At 38.3% G+C, this 16,218-nt stretch overlaps 1 protein-coding gene across 5 annotated transcripts in view; it reads right to left on the bottom strand.

Annotated features, from left to right (window-relative positions):
* The window catches only part of AGL (amylo-alpha-1,6-glucosidase and 4-alpha-glucanotransferase), a 37,792-nt gene that overhangs the window by 20,600 nt on the left and 974 nt on the right, over positions 1-16,218 (bottom strand). For 3 of the 5 annotated variants that reach the window (XM_082287124.1, XM_082287123.1, XM_082287126.1), the window contains 12 exons: positions 15,281-15,430; positions 12,149-12,359; positions 11,126-11,292; positions 10,478-10,681; positions 5,808-5,989; positions 5,483-5,594; positions 5,055-5,175; positions 4,775-4,877; positions 4,587-4,684; positions 3,865-4,004; positions 1,972-2,159; positions 793-916 (listed from right to left, as the gene is read on the bottom strand). In XM_082287124.1, the coding sequence (XP_082143250.1) occupies positions 793-916; positions 1,972-2,159; positions 3,865-4,004; positions 4,587-4,684; positions 4,775-4,877; positions 5,055-5,175; positions 5,483-5,594; positions 5,808-5,989; positions 10,478-10,681; positions 11,126-11,292; positions 12,149-12,359; positions 15,281-15,362 (1,732 nt within the window). In that variant the 5' untranslated portion in view covers positions 15,363-15,430. Of the gene's footprint in view, positions 1-792; positions 917-1,971; positions 2,160-3,864; positions 4,005-4,586; positions 4,685-4,774; positions 4,878-5,054; positions 5,176-5,482; positions 5,595-5,807; positions 5,990-10,477; positions 10,682-11,125; positions 11,293-12,148; positions 12,360-15,280; positions 15,431-15,528; positions 15,690-15,854; positions 16,119-16,218 lie in introns of those variants that run through there. The other 2 variants (XM_082287125.1, XM_082287122.1) reach the window with 2 other exon arrangements.

Below are 16,218 nucleotides of genomic sequence, written 5' to 3' on the forward strand. Positions count from 1 at the left end.
TGCAACAAAAATCAGACATGATGCAGGACTTACATAGCAGAACTGTGCTACAACTCCTTTTTGCTTCACTAGACTAAGAGTGAAATATTTAACCTTCTGTAAACTAACAAAGGAGGTCTTCTCTTATTTTATGGCTAGTATTGTGTATTTTGCTAACTATCAAAAAAGTCACAATACAGAACCTGTACTTCTGATTATAGAGTATGAAATTAAAAGTCCATAATCTGGTAGAAAACTTTTTCTTGGAAAAAGCACATCATCTATAATCTCTTGTTGGAAAGAGACCACACACACAGCAAGCCTACCTCTTATTAAGGAGGTAATGCCCAGCCTATTCACAAAGATATTGTCCAGCTCCTCATTTCCTGTGAACAGTTCAGCCACTACATACAAATCGGCTCGCAATTTTCTAGCTGTGTCCAGCATGTACTGCAAAAAGCACAGCCAAAAAAGCCACAGAAAGGGGAAAGGTAGATACAAAAAAGGACAAGTTTCAAAGCTAGGCAGGGATTGGACAATAGGAAAATGCCATGCAGCAAAGATAAACAGAAAGCCAAAATTAAGGAACAAAACAAGTTGTTACACAGAAGAGGATACACAAACATAAGCAAAACCAAGAATTAGCATACAACACAGGAGAAGTTAAATAGAACATGAAGAAGCAAAGGTAATTGCATAAGCAAAGAACATGAATATGTAAGAAAAATAAAAAAGCATACCAATGTTAGTTTCACATTTAAAAATCCAAACCATACACGACAATCCTACATAATTTTCAACTGCTTATTGTACCTCTAATCAGGCTGGTAATTCCCAGGCGGTTGACAAAAACATTGTCAATGTACTCACTGCCCGTGAAGAGTTCAGCTATCACATAAAGATTAGGTCTGACTGATCTGGCTGTTGCTAGCATCTCCTATAGATCATAATACATTTTTAATGTAAGACATCCATTTTCAGCTATGTATACACAAACATTAACATGAACGTTAACCAAACATAAATGAGTCATGATTCATATATGCAGCACATTAAAAATATTGGTAACATGTAAGTTTCATAAAAGCATGGTTGTATTTTACAGATATTATTTATGGATTGAATTCTAGGGAATTTTCTGTAGACTTTAAGCTAATTACAACTTTGTTTTAAAACAAAATCTTTGCTCAAAATACAAGAGCAAAGGTTGGAAAAAAGAGATACCAATTGAACTAGGAAATCTGAGCAAGACTTCAGTCTAAGCCTTTGCAGTTACCATTCCAAAAATAGTAACAATAAACACAAGAATGGCAGAAGTTTTGAAACGGCTGCCTTTAGGAGCCACTTACAACTTGTGCGGGCAAATCAACTTGTTTTCGAGAGCTCTTCATAGATTTAGGTCAGCTCTTAGTTAAGACTAAGCGCTAACAAGCTTCACTACTCCAAACCTATAGAAAGCTAATTTACTAGGCAAGTACAACTTCTGTATGTAGTCGGCTCCCTGGGAAACAGAAGCACTAGCCAGACTAAACTTTTTGCAGGAGTTCTTTACCAGCTTTTAAACTCTGTGAAGTGAACCACTTCCTGTTTAATTTAGCAACAGCAAAATATATATGGCAAAAAAATAAACCAGTCAGACTTTCAATCAAGTCTTGGAAAGGACTCCAGCTCAAACTGACATACTGGATACTGGCAGCCATCTCACCAAGTCCACAGCTAAGTGAGGGAAAAGTTAGCCAGGCCCAATCACATCCACATTATTTCAGCTAAAGTAGAGAATTAAAAGATACAATAGCTACACCCCCCTACTGTCTGATGAAGCTGAAACCATATCTAAACATCACCAGACAAGAAACCTTGCTTTTATGCTTTGAGGAAGATTCATTCCCACCGAAACTCTGCCACAAGTCCTGCACTGTTGCTGTAAAATCTGCAGGATCTATTTCACAGACAGGAAGCTGCTTTATAATAAACATGCTTAATTTTGCGTACCTCAGCTACATGAATAGGTGTTGAGTGACAGTTGTCCAGACGAACACCATGGAAATATCTGGCAGTGATTTCGGTGTATTTTTTCATATGTGCCCAGAGGTATGGGCAGTCTTCAGGTTTATTACCGTAACGCAGTTTCACACTGTCTCCCCAACAAATGAGCTCTCTTCTCAAGTAAACATTTGAACCTGTAAGGGAAATAAATTCACTTTAGGGTATATATGTAATATAGAATGTGCAGCAAAATGAAAAGGTGATGTTTTATTTTCTACTGCCGAAGAGCAGAAAAACACTGTAATGAACAGAAAAAATTCTAATGATAACCATATCAACTCAAAAATCTATATACATGACACTGGTGTACAATTTCACACTCCTCCACAGAATATTTAGCTTCTGTAGTGATACTGAAACAATTCTTCAGACTGAAATAAAATTCCTTCTAATTCTTCAAAGTAGTATAAAAGCTGTAGTTCAGAAAAAGAAAAAAGAAAAAAAAAAAAATCAAACAAATGAACAAAATTAGTACTTTGGTTTTTTATACTGGCCAAATTCAAAGAAGAATCTCACTGTGTTATCATAATCTGTCACAGCCACAATTTACAATTTTATCTTCTATTAACAGCAGACTGTGATGGATTTCCAAAGCCAGGAAGTAAAAAACAGGAACTGTAAATTACCACAAATTCCCGAAACATTCACATAAGCACAGCTAACCTTTTTCTTCACTAATAGCACAGCCACATGGACAGAAAAATGGTGTTTCTTTGAATGTACACTGTGATTTTTTTCAAAGGATCATTTAGGGAACTGGCTGCATTTTTTTTGCAGTTCCTTTATTGTGCCTTTGTGTACCACATTTTCACACTTTGTTCTCAGTTGAAATTATGTGTGGCATAAAACAAAGGCAAAACACAAGTACAAAGCACTCAAAAACCTGTAGCTGAGTTACGAGAGAAACCTCAGTAATGGAAATTAAATATGCTAACTGAGACCAACAACTGAGAGAAAAAAAATACAAAAGTCTGCCTAGAAGAAAGAGTAATAAGCTGAAGGCAACTGAACAAAAACACTCTTGAAACACGTTATTATCTCAATCCTTGAGAAGGAGAATAAAAGTAAATAAAATTTAGTGAAAGGGGTGTAGATTACCTTGCAGAAATTAAATATTTGTTTGCTAACTCCAGATGACTCTGGAGTATCATCAGATTAGCTTGTAAAGCAGACTCAAACTTTTAGATGGTTTTTAATTACACTTAAACTGGCCTTTGTTTCATTTAGTTTACCAAGTGAATGGCTACTCTGAACACAAGCTTTTTTTGCTTTTATTAGATATCAACACTGTCCCCAAAGGAGTTAGAATGTAGTATTTTAGAATGCATGGTGATTTCATGCCCTATTTTACCTTCCCAAGTAATCTGCATACTTAATTTGGATTAACTGGGTCATCTCTTGACTGCCTGACTGCCACTCAGTGGACTTTTCAAGGATCCTGTTTTTGCTCACTAATGCAGTAAAATACTATTCACCTTTTCATTGCATTAGTTTTTCTGCCACACTGTCATTGTCTCATGGAAATGCCAACAAGCACTGGTGTTGGAACAAAGTACAAAGTAAGCAACAAAGACAATGACAAAAGTGGGGAGGCAGGATGTCCCCGTTTCAGTGGCAGAAAGCTGGTAATTTGCCTCTCGAATCTTGTAAAACTGTACCTCAAATTCCAGTTCTTACAGTTCATCTGTATGCTGAATGGGAAATTAAAGTGCTATAAGTTTAATATCTGCTATTCTGCAGCTTCAGAGGAATACATCTGAAAAAAAGATTATGCAAAATCCTTTTTGCTTTGGCTAGAATATCAAACGGTTTGTAAGAATTCAAATTTCTTTTACACACCCGGTTCTGCGAAGTTTCTAAGAGGATCATCTCCCATAACCCAGCCATTATGAGCCATGAAATAACAAGCTTTATCTGGCTGATGGATCATAGCTTCTTCCTCCTCCACAGTCAGTTCTTTGAATGGATAGGTAAAATACCTATGGAATAGACAGGCAATTAAAAGAGAAAACAGAGACAAGCACCAAACACATATGGTAACCTAAGCCGCAATTTATTTTCTTTGAAATTAAAGTATTTGCTATGAACTGGCTTGTACATAATACAGACAAAAAAAGAGAGCAACTTGCATAAATGCTGGAGAGTTTTCTATTTTGAAGGAAGCTTTGAAGGAGCAAGAACAGATGTTGCCACTATCCTGGTGTCAGCTGGTAATATAAGACTAAAGCCGTAGAACTTTAGGTATGAGTGGCATCAAGTATATAAAACGTGAAAGGTATAAACTTTCCTAGTTCCACTCCTCTTCCACCTACAACAGCAATTTGCACTATGTAAAGTTTTGATGTTCTCTGAGTATTGTCTCATGCTTTCTGGTCACATTTGCTTATGAAATAGTTATTGCTGTTGCTTACAAAAAACCCTGTCAATTCACTAAGTGGCATTTGTCCATGTGAAAGAAAACATACATTTGTACATATAAATATATATTTTTATATAACTTTGAACTTGCTTTCCCTGGATGGGTTCTAAGTTTCCAAATAAACAAGAAAACATGTATATACCTGGTAACCAAGGGATGTTTCCTACTGATAAGACCCAGCTTAGGACCATCACAAGCGATTCGTTCATAAACCACAGTCCCCACAAGACAATTGACAGCCTAGAAGTAATTAAATTATGCATTATTGAAATGCCTGCATTTATTTGGAATTTTAAACAGTTCAGCATTAAAACACAGTAATTTCAACACCTGGTCTTGATGGTGACTAGTTTGTCTGAATTGCTCAGCATTTAGCTCCTCAATCCTCTTGCGAAACCAGTTACAACATTCTTCTATTGCAGCTGGTCCATTGCTTGTCAGGAGGACATTAAAAGCAGACAACAATAAGAAAAAATTATTTTAAAAGCATGCAGTATAAATTACTAAAAGGAATCAAAACTTTTTCCTCATGTCTGAAAGCAATGTCTTTTTTTTGGCTTCATAAATTTAGCTTCACTTAGATTTTAACTTGTAATCAGTAGCACAGTACCTGTGTGGTATGAACGTTGCCAGTGCTACATTCATATCTACAGTACAGCCAAGTCGTCTGTAATCAGGGTCCTGAAGTATTTGAAGATGTTGATTTGGATCAGATTTACTGCTCATTTTGCCTGAGAACAAAATAGAAACAAGTACTCAAAGTAGAAACAGGAATTACATTTAAAGACATGCAACTTTTATAACTAGCATAACCAAGATGTGGGTGGATGAAGGCATTGAAGAGGTACAGAGTCTTTAAAGATCTTCCTAGCCCTCAAAGCATTCTTGAATGCTTAAATCAGCACAGTGGATGTCTCACATAGCAAAAAATAGCATTATATTGTTTTCCATCTAACTGTTAAGTTTACCTATGCCTCTTGAACTATAAATACATAATTCACATGCTTCAGCATAACCTTCAACATAACCTTCCTTTACCTTGAGTTAGAAGGGTTTTAAATTGCTGCACAGCTTTGTTAACATCCACTTGGAAAAATTCCCATAGTTTAATTTTTGGATATATATCTTCATAAATTATTTTACGTAAACACTGTAAAAATAAAAAATGTGTTAGTCACTGAGGTTGTTTATTAATATAATTAAGAAAAGCAAAAAAAATAGGGAGCAAGGGCTTATTTCACTAAATGTATCTGCAAAGTATACATCACTTTTTGTGCATTTCCACAACCCTAGAAATATTAAAGGTTTATCCAGCTATTTATGAAGTTTATTATTAGCTTATACTTAGTTCTCATTCACTTACATTTAAGTGCTGATCATTTTCAATCAAGGGTGGCACCCCTTTGGCAATATACTTTCCATCAGCCACCATACCAGTCAAATGCCACAGAGCTCTATCCAGGACCCAAGCTGGCTTCAGGTGAGGAGAATTTACAAGGTTATAGCCACATTCTGGATGCATCCTGAGCCATTCACTGTTAGTAGCTTATTGAAGAAAGGGACGGGGGAGAAAAAAACCAAACAAAAATGTAAGTACATAAGTTGAACCCTTCATTGTATTTTGTAAACATCTCAACACCAAGAAGCTGAGGTACTATAGTACACAGAGTTCATTCACATTTCAACTGAAGTTTCCCATGTCAATTGAAAATAATGTCTTATGCAGAAATGTTATTACTGATCGACTTTTTTTTTGGTCAAAAATACAGCTGCAGAGACTGCAGAAAAACTTTTTGTTAGTTACATAAAAATATGCAATAGTACCTCCAATTCTAAAACACTTCAAAAGAGATCCAATTTTTGTTGCCAGAAATACAACAAATACTGAAAATAAGATACTGATATTCTTTGAGTGTTGGAAGCCAAACATACATCCCAAGCTTTATAATATATGTTGCTTATTTTTTAATATTCTTCATCCTGTCAGATGCCACACACAGCCAGAGACAGAGTGCACACACACCACCCAAAAAACAATTAATGGAAAATATAGTTAAATGGGCATTTATGAAAGAAGTAGCTGTGACACTTGTGTACATAAAAAGAAGCTGAGTTGTAGGAAGCAATGTCACTGAGTCTTACACAGCAAGATGAGTGCACTGTCTGGTGCATGCAAATGGAACACTAATTCAGGCCAAACACTACACTCCGTGTCTATTTGCGAAGCTTCCCTTGTAGCATCAACCAGCACCTGAACATTAATGCTGAACATTAAAAATTAACTCAGAGAAGGCAAGGAGCCTTCACTAGAACATAGGTGTAGTATTCTAATATAGACAGCGTGCATGCAGCAGTATGGGTAAACACATACATAGTACAGAAATTTGATTTTGGAAGTATGACTAAAAAGAAAAATCCAAGAGTTAATCTCTTTCCAATTTTGCAACTCATTCGCAACACTGCTTAATTGAAAATAAACCTAATATATTCTTCTGAATGAATATCTCAAACCAAAAAACTAAATTATAAAACAAAAAATAAAAAGACAACCTCACAGAATGCCTAAGAACAAAAACCAGGTTTTCAGAAAAGCAGAGAAAAACAGAAGTAGTACTTCCCACATGGGAAAATATGTAACAAATTATTATATTAGAAACATGAAGAGTCACTAACGTGTCCAGAATTACAGCAGAACAAAAATACTTAAAATCTCAAGTCTGCTTAGTTCGAAGAAGTTTAAATAGAAATCTCAAATGGGGAAAAAAAAAAATCTACTAGCTCAGTCTATAGTGTGAACAGCTCTCCTGAGCACCATGTTACATTATATGTCAAGACATGGCAAAATTCCGTGTTTATAAGGTCAAACCATTTGTGGAAATTAAAACCCTTATGCATCCTTATCATCTACAACTAAACCCACCATGTTTTAAAGTTATGTAAAGCAACATTAAGCTTAGGCTGTTAAAGGCTGTTCTAGGCCAAACAGATTATTCTCTCCTGCTCTTTTCTTCTTTATATTTTACTACTTCTGAAAAAAGCTTTCTTCTCCAAAAAGCAAAACCAGCTTGTTCTTCTAACAAGAACTATAATTTACTATAAAGGACTTTCGTAAGTAAATACAATTAATTCTAAAAAGACAACACATAAGTTAAATCTAAGGGGTTAGCATCAAAAAAAAAAAAAAGAAGTCAACAGGCCTTCCATTAATTCTGGTAAAGAACAGAAAGATGTTTCCTGATCAGAAGGTAAGCTCCAGTGATTCACACTGTAACACCAAGAGAAATCTAACTCTGCAGAAGAAAAATTATCCAAAACATCACTCGTGATTACATTTGCTACAGCTAAGGAGAAAATAAGTATAGTATAGATTATGTGTATAGTATAAAGTAAGTACAGGAATAAAGAAATACCAAGATGAGAAATTACAGAAAACTTTCTAAAATTCATTATATTCTTCTTTAAAAAATCTGAAATTTTTTTCTTAAGTGACTAACTCATTTTTACACAAATTAAACACAAGCCTAATATTTAGCAGTGATGCTCACAGCCCAAGATTTCTTTTTTTTTTTTGATCATTTATAAAGCTGGGAGAAGGTGGTGTTTAATACGACTAAGTACTTGAAATTAAGAGTTACTCAAGTGCTATACTACAACTATACAATAGTAGCCTCTTGTGAAAGATAAGTTAATACATAATTTATTTCACTTTATTTTTATTACTTTATATGATTTATTACAGCCACTGAAAGCTCAGAAAAGAAAAACAACTCCAAATGTCTTTTTTCTGTCTCCTGGTGAAAAGGAAATGCCAGCCAACACATTTCTTATTTGAATATACCCAGTTACCAGAGAGGGTTTGCAAGTTTATCCGTGATACGCCAGCGAAGATGCCAAAGGTGCAGGGATATTTAACATCAGCGCATGACTTCACTTTTAAAGCTGGGCCATAGATGCTGCCTTTCATTAGAGCCTCACGGAGACATCAAGAGCTGATTCCCACTGTTCCCTGCTGTGCCCACAGTGTGGGCTCTGCTCCAGAGTGAACACTGAACACCTCAGCTTAATGCCCAATCCTGCAAGTGATGCTGCCGGACTCCCACAGGAGCAGAGGGGAAGCTATGCCGTTTTTATACAATGGTCTCGACTAGAAAGCAGAAACCACCAACAGAACCACTGTAAGCTGAGGGGTCATGACCTGTTAGAATTAACATTAGAAAATTTACTGAGACAGCTTAAGCTTTTAATGCAGACATCCTACAGAATGAATAAGGATGTGCAATTATCCATAATCTGCTCGAAATAATGGACTATACATTTTATCTCTTTTATATTCAATTGAGTCAATGAAATGTGTTTTACAATTAAGTCACCCTAATGTGCAGGAATGACTTCATTTAACTACTGGAAATCACTGCTCAATTAAGAAAAAAAGTTACCTTCCATCTAATCAAGATCCAAAGAACCCCAAAACGTCCCATATTTTCTTATTTCAAAGGCCCCCTTGAAAAGTTCCACAGGCTTATAACATTAACCATTATCTTTCAGCTAATGCTAAATTTATCATTCAACGAAGTGTGGAGACAGTTGTACACCAAGAAGTTTAGATTATAATCGACAAAGATGGGGGAAACATTCAAGTTTAGAAGTCTTAAAGCAGGAAACAGAGCCATCAAGGATACCTTGCTTAATGACCTAAGAACCACAATCATCTGAATACTTCTATCCTCTTAGAAGACACTTCTGAACATCCTTTCACCATAGTACAACTCTTGAGTCATCCGTCCCAATGAAGATTACTTTAACTCTGAATGTAACCTGAAAAAGTCCTTCTAAAAATGTAGCCAAATAACATGACATTTTCCTTCTCAAATATATTCTAATGTGTAATTATTATAGTTAGGTCTTTCTGTCCATCAAAATACATTCTCCTTAGTAGCATGTAAATATATACTGTTAAAAAATGAGTGGATCTCAAGCATCTATAAGAGAAACTGGACTTCCAGTTGACCAGTGTAAGAAATTTTTTAGCCAGAACTGGGAGGCTGTTTAAAATCCTAATTCCCTCAGACACAGAGCCAACAACTATAATTAGTAACTTTTCAACAAACAAATAGGGCAAGCCCTGTGTTGCAGACTGATTGGATAGGAATGTTTGGCAGCAGTCAACACCAAAGAACTAAAGCAAATAAAGCTTGAAATTCACTTATTATTTATGTTTAGGGGTTTTTGAGCTTCAAAAGACATCAACCTACATAACCAGTTGTTGTAGTGTCTGCTATGAAAACGCTAATTATTATCATCTTTAGGATTACAACATACAGTAACAACCGCATTAGAAACACAATCAAAGAAAACTCATTATCCAAATAATCAGCAAAATTGCAAATTATTAAGTACTGTAATTTAAATTTCATCAGATCACAAAGAAGAAAACCCACTGTCCCTCACACAGTTAAGTAACACCTTCAATGTATTAACACATCTACTCTTAAAAAAAAACCTGCCCCAAGCACAAAGCTCTCTCTTCTTTCTTTCCCCACAGACTGAGCTGTAACACTTCCCCATTACTTAATCCTACCTTCTTGTCCCAACTGTTTGTCTGCATGTTAGAGACAACCTAGAGCAGTTACTTTTAAGCAGCTACATGCTTAACAAGAAAGTTTAACAAGAAAGTACACAGTTTGTGCTCATCAAACAATTCATAATACAGACTCTGTTCAAATATTTGGGAACTGCACACCACAGATCACAAAGATAGGCATATTATATAAATATAGATACACAGCTTAATAATTCTTTTTAAGAAGAGCTCTATTCACTCTTTCAGCAACAATACTAAGTTTTTTTATACCTGATACAGAGGCGTATCAGTTATAATTGCAAGGAGTTGTTCTGGATTTGAGAGACTCAAAACCAGAGACAACTACATTATTTAAAACAGCTACTAAAAATGGGTTCAGGAGGGAGACGTTAAGGGAAATAATTAAATACAATTATAGGACCAATCTGGTTATTAACAAACAAAAGTCATACCAGTATGATTGTAGACTACATCTGTGATGCAAAGCATATTCCATTCATTTTTCAATTTCTCCACAAGCGCTCCTATATCGCTCCAAGTGCACTTTTTATTATGGTTTGAAAATTCAGGATTTACTTCTAACTGATCAGCCAATGAATAACATGATCTAGATAGTCCAAGCTTCTGCAGTGGTGTAAAATGAATCATGTTGTAACCTATGTAATAAGAAACCATTTATTTAATAAGGAAAAAAAAAAAAAAATCAGTCAAAGTTAATAGAAAGAAGCATAATAAGCCGCACTTATTACTTAAAGCTAGTGTTTGGAATAACCAAAGTAAATTTATTTGAATCTTCCCCTTGAAATTCTATGTAACACAAGCTTTAAAAAATCACCCTGTCAGTTCAATAAACTTCCAAGTCCATGTGAAATCAAAATAATAAAATAAGTAGTTTCCCGTATTAGGAAATTCCTGAATTTTTGCACCTCTGCCAATATTTTAATCAATTCACTGACTCATTCTGTTAACTAAATTGAATGTAGTAGAAAATACATAATCTACAAATATACGAGTTGTTTACACTGAAGCTCTTCTGTGTAGCTTTGGGTTTTGATCGTAAAACAAAAACTTATATCCTTAAACATGTGTATGAGCATTACCTGTTTCTTTTGCCACTTTAAGCCTATCTTCCCATTCATGAAATGGTCCCAGACACTTAGCGAGGAACGTCTGGAGTGTAACACAATCCAAAGGTAGTACATGATTATCAGCTCCAACATGCAAAATGGGATCCACAACTATGTAACCTCCACCACTTTTTTCATTTCTAGCAAAAAAGAATTTTAATTGGTATAATTAACACCCATTGTACCAGTCAGTTTCAGAGAGAGAATTCAAATAGCAAACAGGTATTTCAGAAACAGTAGCCCAGTATAGTGGCTGGAGGGAGAGGGGGAACAGGACTGCATGATATCTGAAGAAAATCTCTTAGGCATCATCTCTCTACTGGACTTAAAAGAATACAACTGGGATACAGAGCTTAAAACTCTGGAAAAGTGAGATACCTTTGCCATTTTCTGAGATGGAGCACTGGTTCCTCCTTTTGGCATATGGACAGAAACACAAAGCACAACTGCCCATCTACTACGTGTAGATCTCCATCTTGAGCACCATCCTCAGGAAGGTACCTGAGCTACGTGTCCTAAGCTTGGAGAATTTAACCACCCATCTTCCAGAAACTCAAAATACCAAACTACAGTTATTACAGACAGTGGCATTCTCTTCTGTAGTTGTCCCACTAAAACAGAGGAGGAAGTAAAGGAGCCAAGTAAAGAATGCCAGAACCTTTGTGCTAGATAAGAAACAACCCTGAAAGTCAATGAAGAAAGTAAAAATTAATCATTGAGATACCCAGAATGCTGATGAATTTGAAAACTTGCAAAAATAGATTGCTTCTCCAGCATTCACAGAAAGTTGTTCAGCTTGGCTCTGTATGCTCTCCAGAATATTTCTGCATCAGAAAGTATTAAATAATCACCAGTTACTGTTTTTCATTAGTGGATTCTGATTGGTCCCAAGGTTGCAATTTGAAAAATGCAAGGAAAAAAATGTTTTTCTTCAGGTTAAGATGTAGACCAAGGGAGCAAACTGCATTTGGCTGTAGGTATACAAATTTCACTCACCCAAGACTAAAATAGTACTGGTATGACCCAGAAATTTGGAGATCCAACTTGCAGTATTTGTCAGAGTCATCTTCTTTTCCTGTGGGATTGTGCCATGATAGTGTCCTGAACTTGTGGCGATCAAAAACTTCTCCAGAAGCTGGATAATTTGTGTACACAGTAACGGACTTGCCCTGAAGAGTTGGGCCCAATCGGAATTGTAGCTCAAAACCTCAAGAAAAAAAGAAAAAGAAAAAAGATAAAATCACTTGATCAGGAGGACTAGGTATTTCTAGTCTCTTATTACAATTCCTAACTTGCTACTATGTTAATAAGAAAGTACACCCTCATATCTGCCAAGAATTTCAGCAGAATGATATATCTCTACACCACAGAATCATAGAATATCCTGAGCTGGAAGGCACTCACAAGGACCACTCAAGTCCAATTCCTGGCCCTGCACAGGACTCCTCAGGAATTGCACCATGTGCCTGAGAGTGCTGTCAGGCTTGGTGCTGTGACCACTTCCCTGGGGAGCCTGTGACAATGCCCAACCACCCTCTGGGTGAAGAAACTTTTCCTGATATCCAGCCTAAACCTCCCCTGACACAGCTCCAGGCCGTTCCCTCGGGTCCTATCACTGTGACCACAGAGATCAGTGCCTGCCCCTCACAAGGAAGTTGCAGACTGCAGTGAGGCCTCCCCTCAGTCTCCTCTCCTCCAGGCTGAACAGAACAAGTGCCCTCAGCCACTCCTCAGACAGCTTCCCTCAAGGCCCTTCACCATCTTCACTGCTCTTCTTTGAATGCTAAAGGGTTTAAACCTTTCTTATATTGTAACACTCAAGACTGCACCATCTCTCCCTACCTTCCTAACATGTTCTTTGCATACTCTACATGTATCCTTTTTCCTTTACTTACACGGCACTATTCATCTTCTTTCCAATTTGTTTCTCTTTGTTAAATAGAAAGTTTTAAAAACAAAATATAGCAAAACACCATGATCATCAGGCTACATTCAATTTTACGTAGATTTTGGATTATGTAGTCTTTAAGTACTTAGGTTTACCAAGTATATATGGTAGGCTGACCCATGAAAACATCTAAAAAAATTAGGAACACATTTAAAACCAGAAAATATTTAAAATACCTTCATTATTCATTGAGGGTTCACTAAACAATTAAAATCCTTATGCTTTTTACTGAAAAATTATATGTAAGTGTGTATGATCTACAATATATGAATTGTTAAACTTTCAGAGAGCTCAGCAAACTAAAGGGAGTTTTGTATATGTGCTGCAGGTCACACACACATAGAAAGAGGCTTAATTTTAAGCTTATGATACCTGTGATAATGAGAAAAATTAAGTTTAAAAATTGGAACCTAAAAGCATATGTAGTCTACTAAGTTAGACATAAAAAATTCTATTCAGTCAAGAGGCTTTAGAATAGGTTTCCACTTGCAAGTATGAGGATCACCATCACAAGTGACTAATTACAGGGTTTTTTCAAGTGAAAGAAACAGATTAAGTTCTTACACAGTAACTTTTAATAAATTACATGCCAGTCACACATTTAAGTGCAGCAAACCACCTATTAGCCCTAGCAGTCAACAAAACTGGGAGTTAAAGAAACCTGAGTACTTGCAAAAAAAGGAGAAAATTATTAGTACATAGATAATAAATCAGAAAGTGTAAAAATTCTGGATAGCAAGTTCTAGTATCTTAAGTTGAAAAAAACCACTTGCTTATTAAGTAGTATCATGGGGACTCTAATAACACAATTCAATGTCTGAATACATTTAAATATAAGTGCTATCAAGCTTTGTGTTTCTCTTACTAACAAAATCACCACAGCACCAAAATCCACCAGGCAAAGCAGTTGTTTTCAGATCTGAATGTTTGTCAGGTAAAATGAAGCTCATCTGAATGCAATATATATACATATATATATATAAAACCTCTCTTGGAAGGTTAAGTACACTCTCTTTGGTCCTGGCCTGACATTTTGTTACAGGGATTACTAAAATTAGAGCACAGGGATATATGTCATTGATATCTTATTTCCTGTAAGAGTTATACTGACATTGGGAGTGCTGTGCTCAAAATTAGCTATGCCCTCTCAGAGACTGCTACCAGCAGGAGCACTTTGAATGTTTGACAGCCATGCACTTCTGCTTCCCCCCTTCCAAGAGAATTGACACAACTGGATGGATAAGTTAAAAATGGAAGTTAGGATCAACTCTGCACTTCACTACTGACATTTCCTTACACTAGGCTGGTCAGAAAATTTTGAAATCAGTTAGTTGAAGAGAATTTTTATTCTCAAGAACCAAAATCTTGCTCCTCTACTAAACCACTTTGATATTAAGTTCCTAGATTACTAACACATAGTAACAAACCCCACAAAAACTCTTAATAAAAATTGTTGTACTGTTAAAAACAGTTTTTAAAGACAGGGGCTATAGTTTTATAGTCTAAATTTTCTGACCAGCATAATAGTGGACCAATGAGGGGATGGTTTTTGTTTGGTTTTTTTTCTCCCAAATAGAGTTAAAAACACTTTCAAGGAGAAATAACATCAATAACATCAAGTTCTTAGAAGTATGCAGGAGGATACATAGCTCTGATAATATAACAAATCTGATAACAAGATTTAGAAGTTGCTAAAGAGCTTATATTCTGAAACACTACCTCAAACCTGCAGCCATTGCAAAATGCCTGATATTACTGATAGATTTCAAAATTATAATATTAAAACATGGGGTGCTGCATAAGAAGATAAACACTGGAGACCTTGACTTAAGGGGACTTTTGCAGGTCACTGAAGTAGAGGCTATAAAAGGAGAAGGACAAGGCCTGTCTAAAAAATGCTCTGCACTTCAGTTCCATGAAGACTGACAGCTCTTGGCCAATGTGCTCTTCGTTTCTCAAGAGCTTAACGAGTCAGATTAAACTGTGTGCAGAGCCCACAGAGCTCTGCAGTGGAAGCAAGTTAAAACAAACAAACCAACCCATAACCAAACCAACAACACCCCTACATACACCCCCAAAACCCCATCACTTCAGGCTGAGCTCCCTTTCCACTGCCATCCAAAGACGATGTCGAGGTCTCGACCATTTCCCTCTCACCCGGCCCCGGCACCCCGACCTACCCTGCTCCAGCCTGAAGAGAGTCTTGTCCAGCTTCTCCATCTCGCCGAGGTGCAGCAGCCGTGTCTCCTTACCGCCCGGCATGGCTGCGGCCGCCCGTCCGGCGCTCCCGCCGCGCCGGGACTCTCAGTGCGGGAAGGGAGAGGCGAGCCCTGCCGTGAGGGAACACAGACAAAACCCTGCGGGTCAGAGGAGACCCCCGGCAGGACGCGGCCGCTCAGGAGCGCCTCACGCCGCCGGCCGCGCTTACATGTTCCCCGGTCCCGGGGGAGCGCGGAGACACGGCACTGCAGGGCAAGGCGGAGGGGAGGCGGCTACGGGACGAGCTGTCAGGCAGCGCTCAGCCCTGCCCTAGCCGGGGACCGCCGCCGGCAGCACCCCGGAGCAGCTCCCGTCCCACAGCGCGGCCCGGCCCGCAGCCAGGCTATAGGGGTGCCCCCGAGGAGGGGGAGCCTGACACCTGTCACTCTTCGCGCCCGCCCCGGCGCTGCCGGAGCGCTCCGCCAGGGCCCTCACGGCCGCCCCGCCGCCCTCAGCGGGGAGCGCTGCCCGCCGCAGCCGTCCCACCATACTCACGGGCGGGCCCGCAGAGCGGCGGAGGCGCCGCTCCCCGCGGAGAGCGACGGCTGCCGAGGCCGAGCGGAGCCGGGGCTGGGGCTGCCCGCGGCGGCCGCCCCGAGCTGGTTCGGCGGTCAGTGACGCACTTGCCCACAGCCACGGCGGCACCTCTGCTTTCCTGCCCTTTCCTTGCCTTTTTTTTTTTTTAACAAAGTTTATTGGTTCCGCGGCGGCCGCGCTCGGAGACGGGCGGCGCCGGCGCAGCTCCCGCGAGAGCCCAGGGCCCGCCCCGGTGGCGCTGCAGGGCAGCCGGGCCGGGACTACCCCGCCCCTCCGTTCTCGTTCTCTCCCCGTTAGGTCCCGCCCCTCAGCTCTAGGCTCC

This window comes from Coloeus monedula (genome assembly GCF_965178545.1).
Source record: "Coloeus monedula genome assembly, chromosome: 9".
Classification (NCBI taxonomy): Eukaryota; Metazoa; Chordata; class Aves; order Passeriformes; family Corvidae; genus Coloeus; species Coloeus monedula.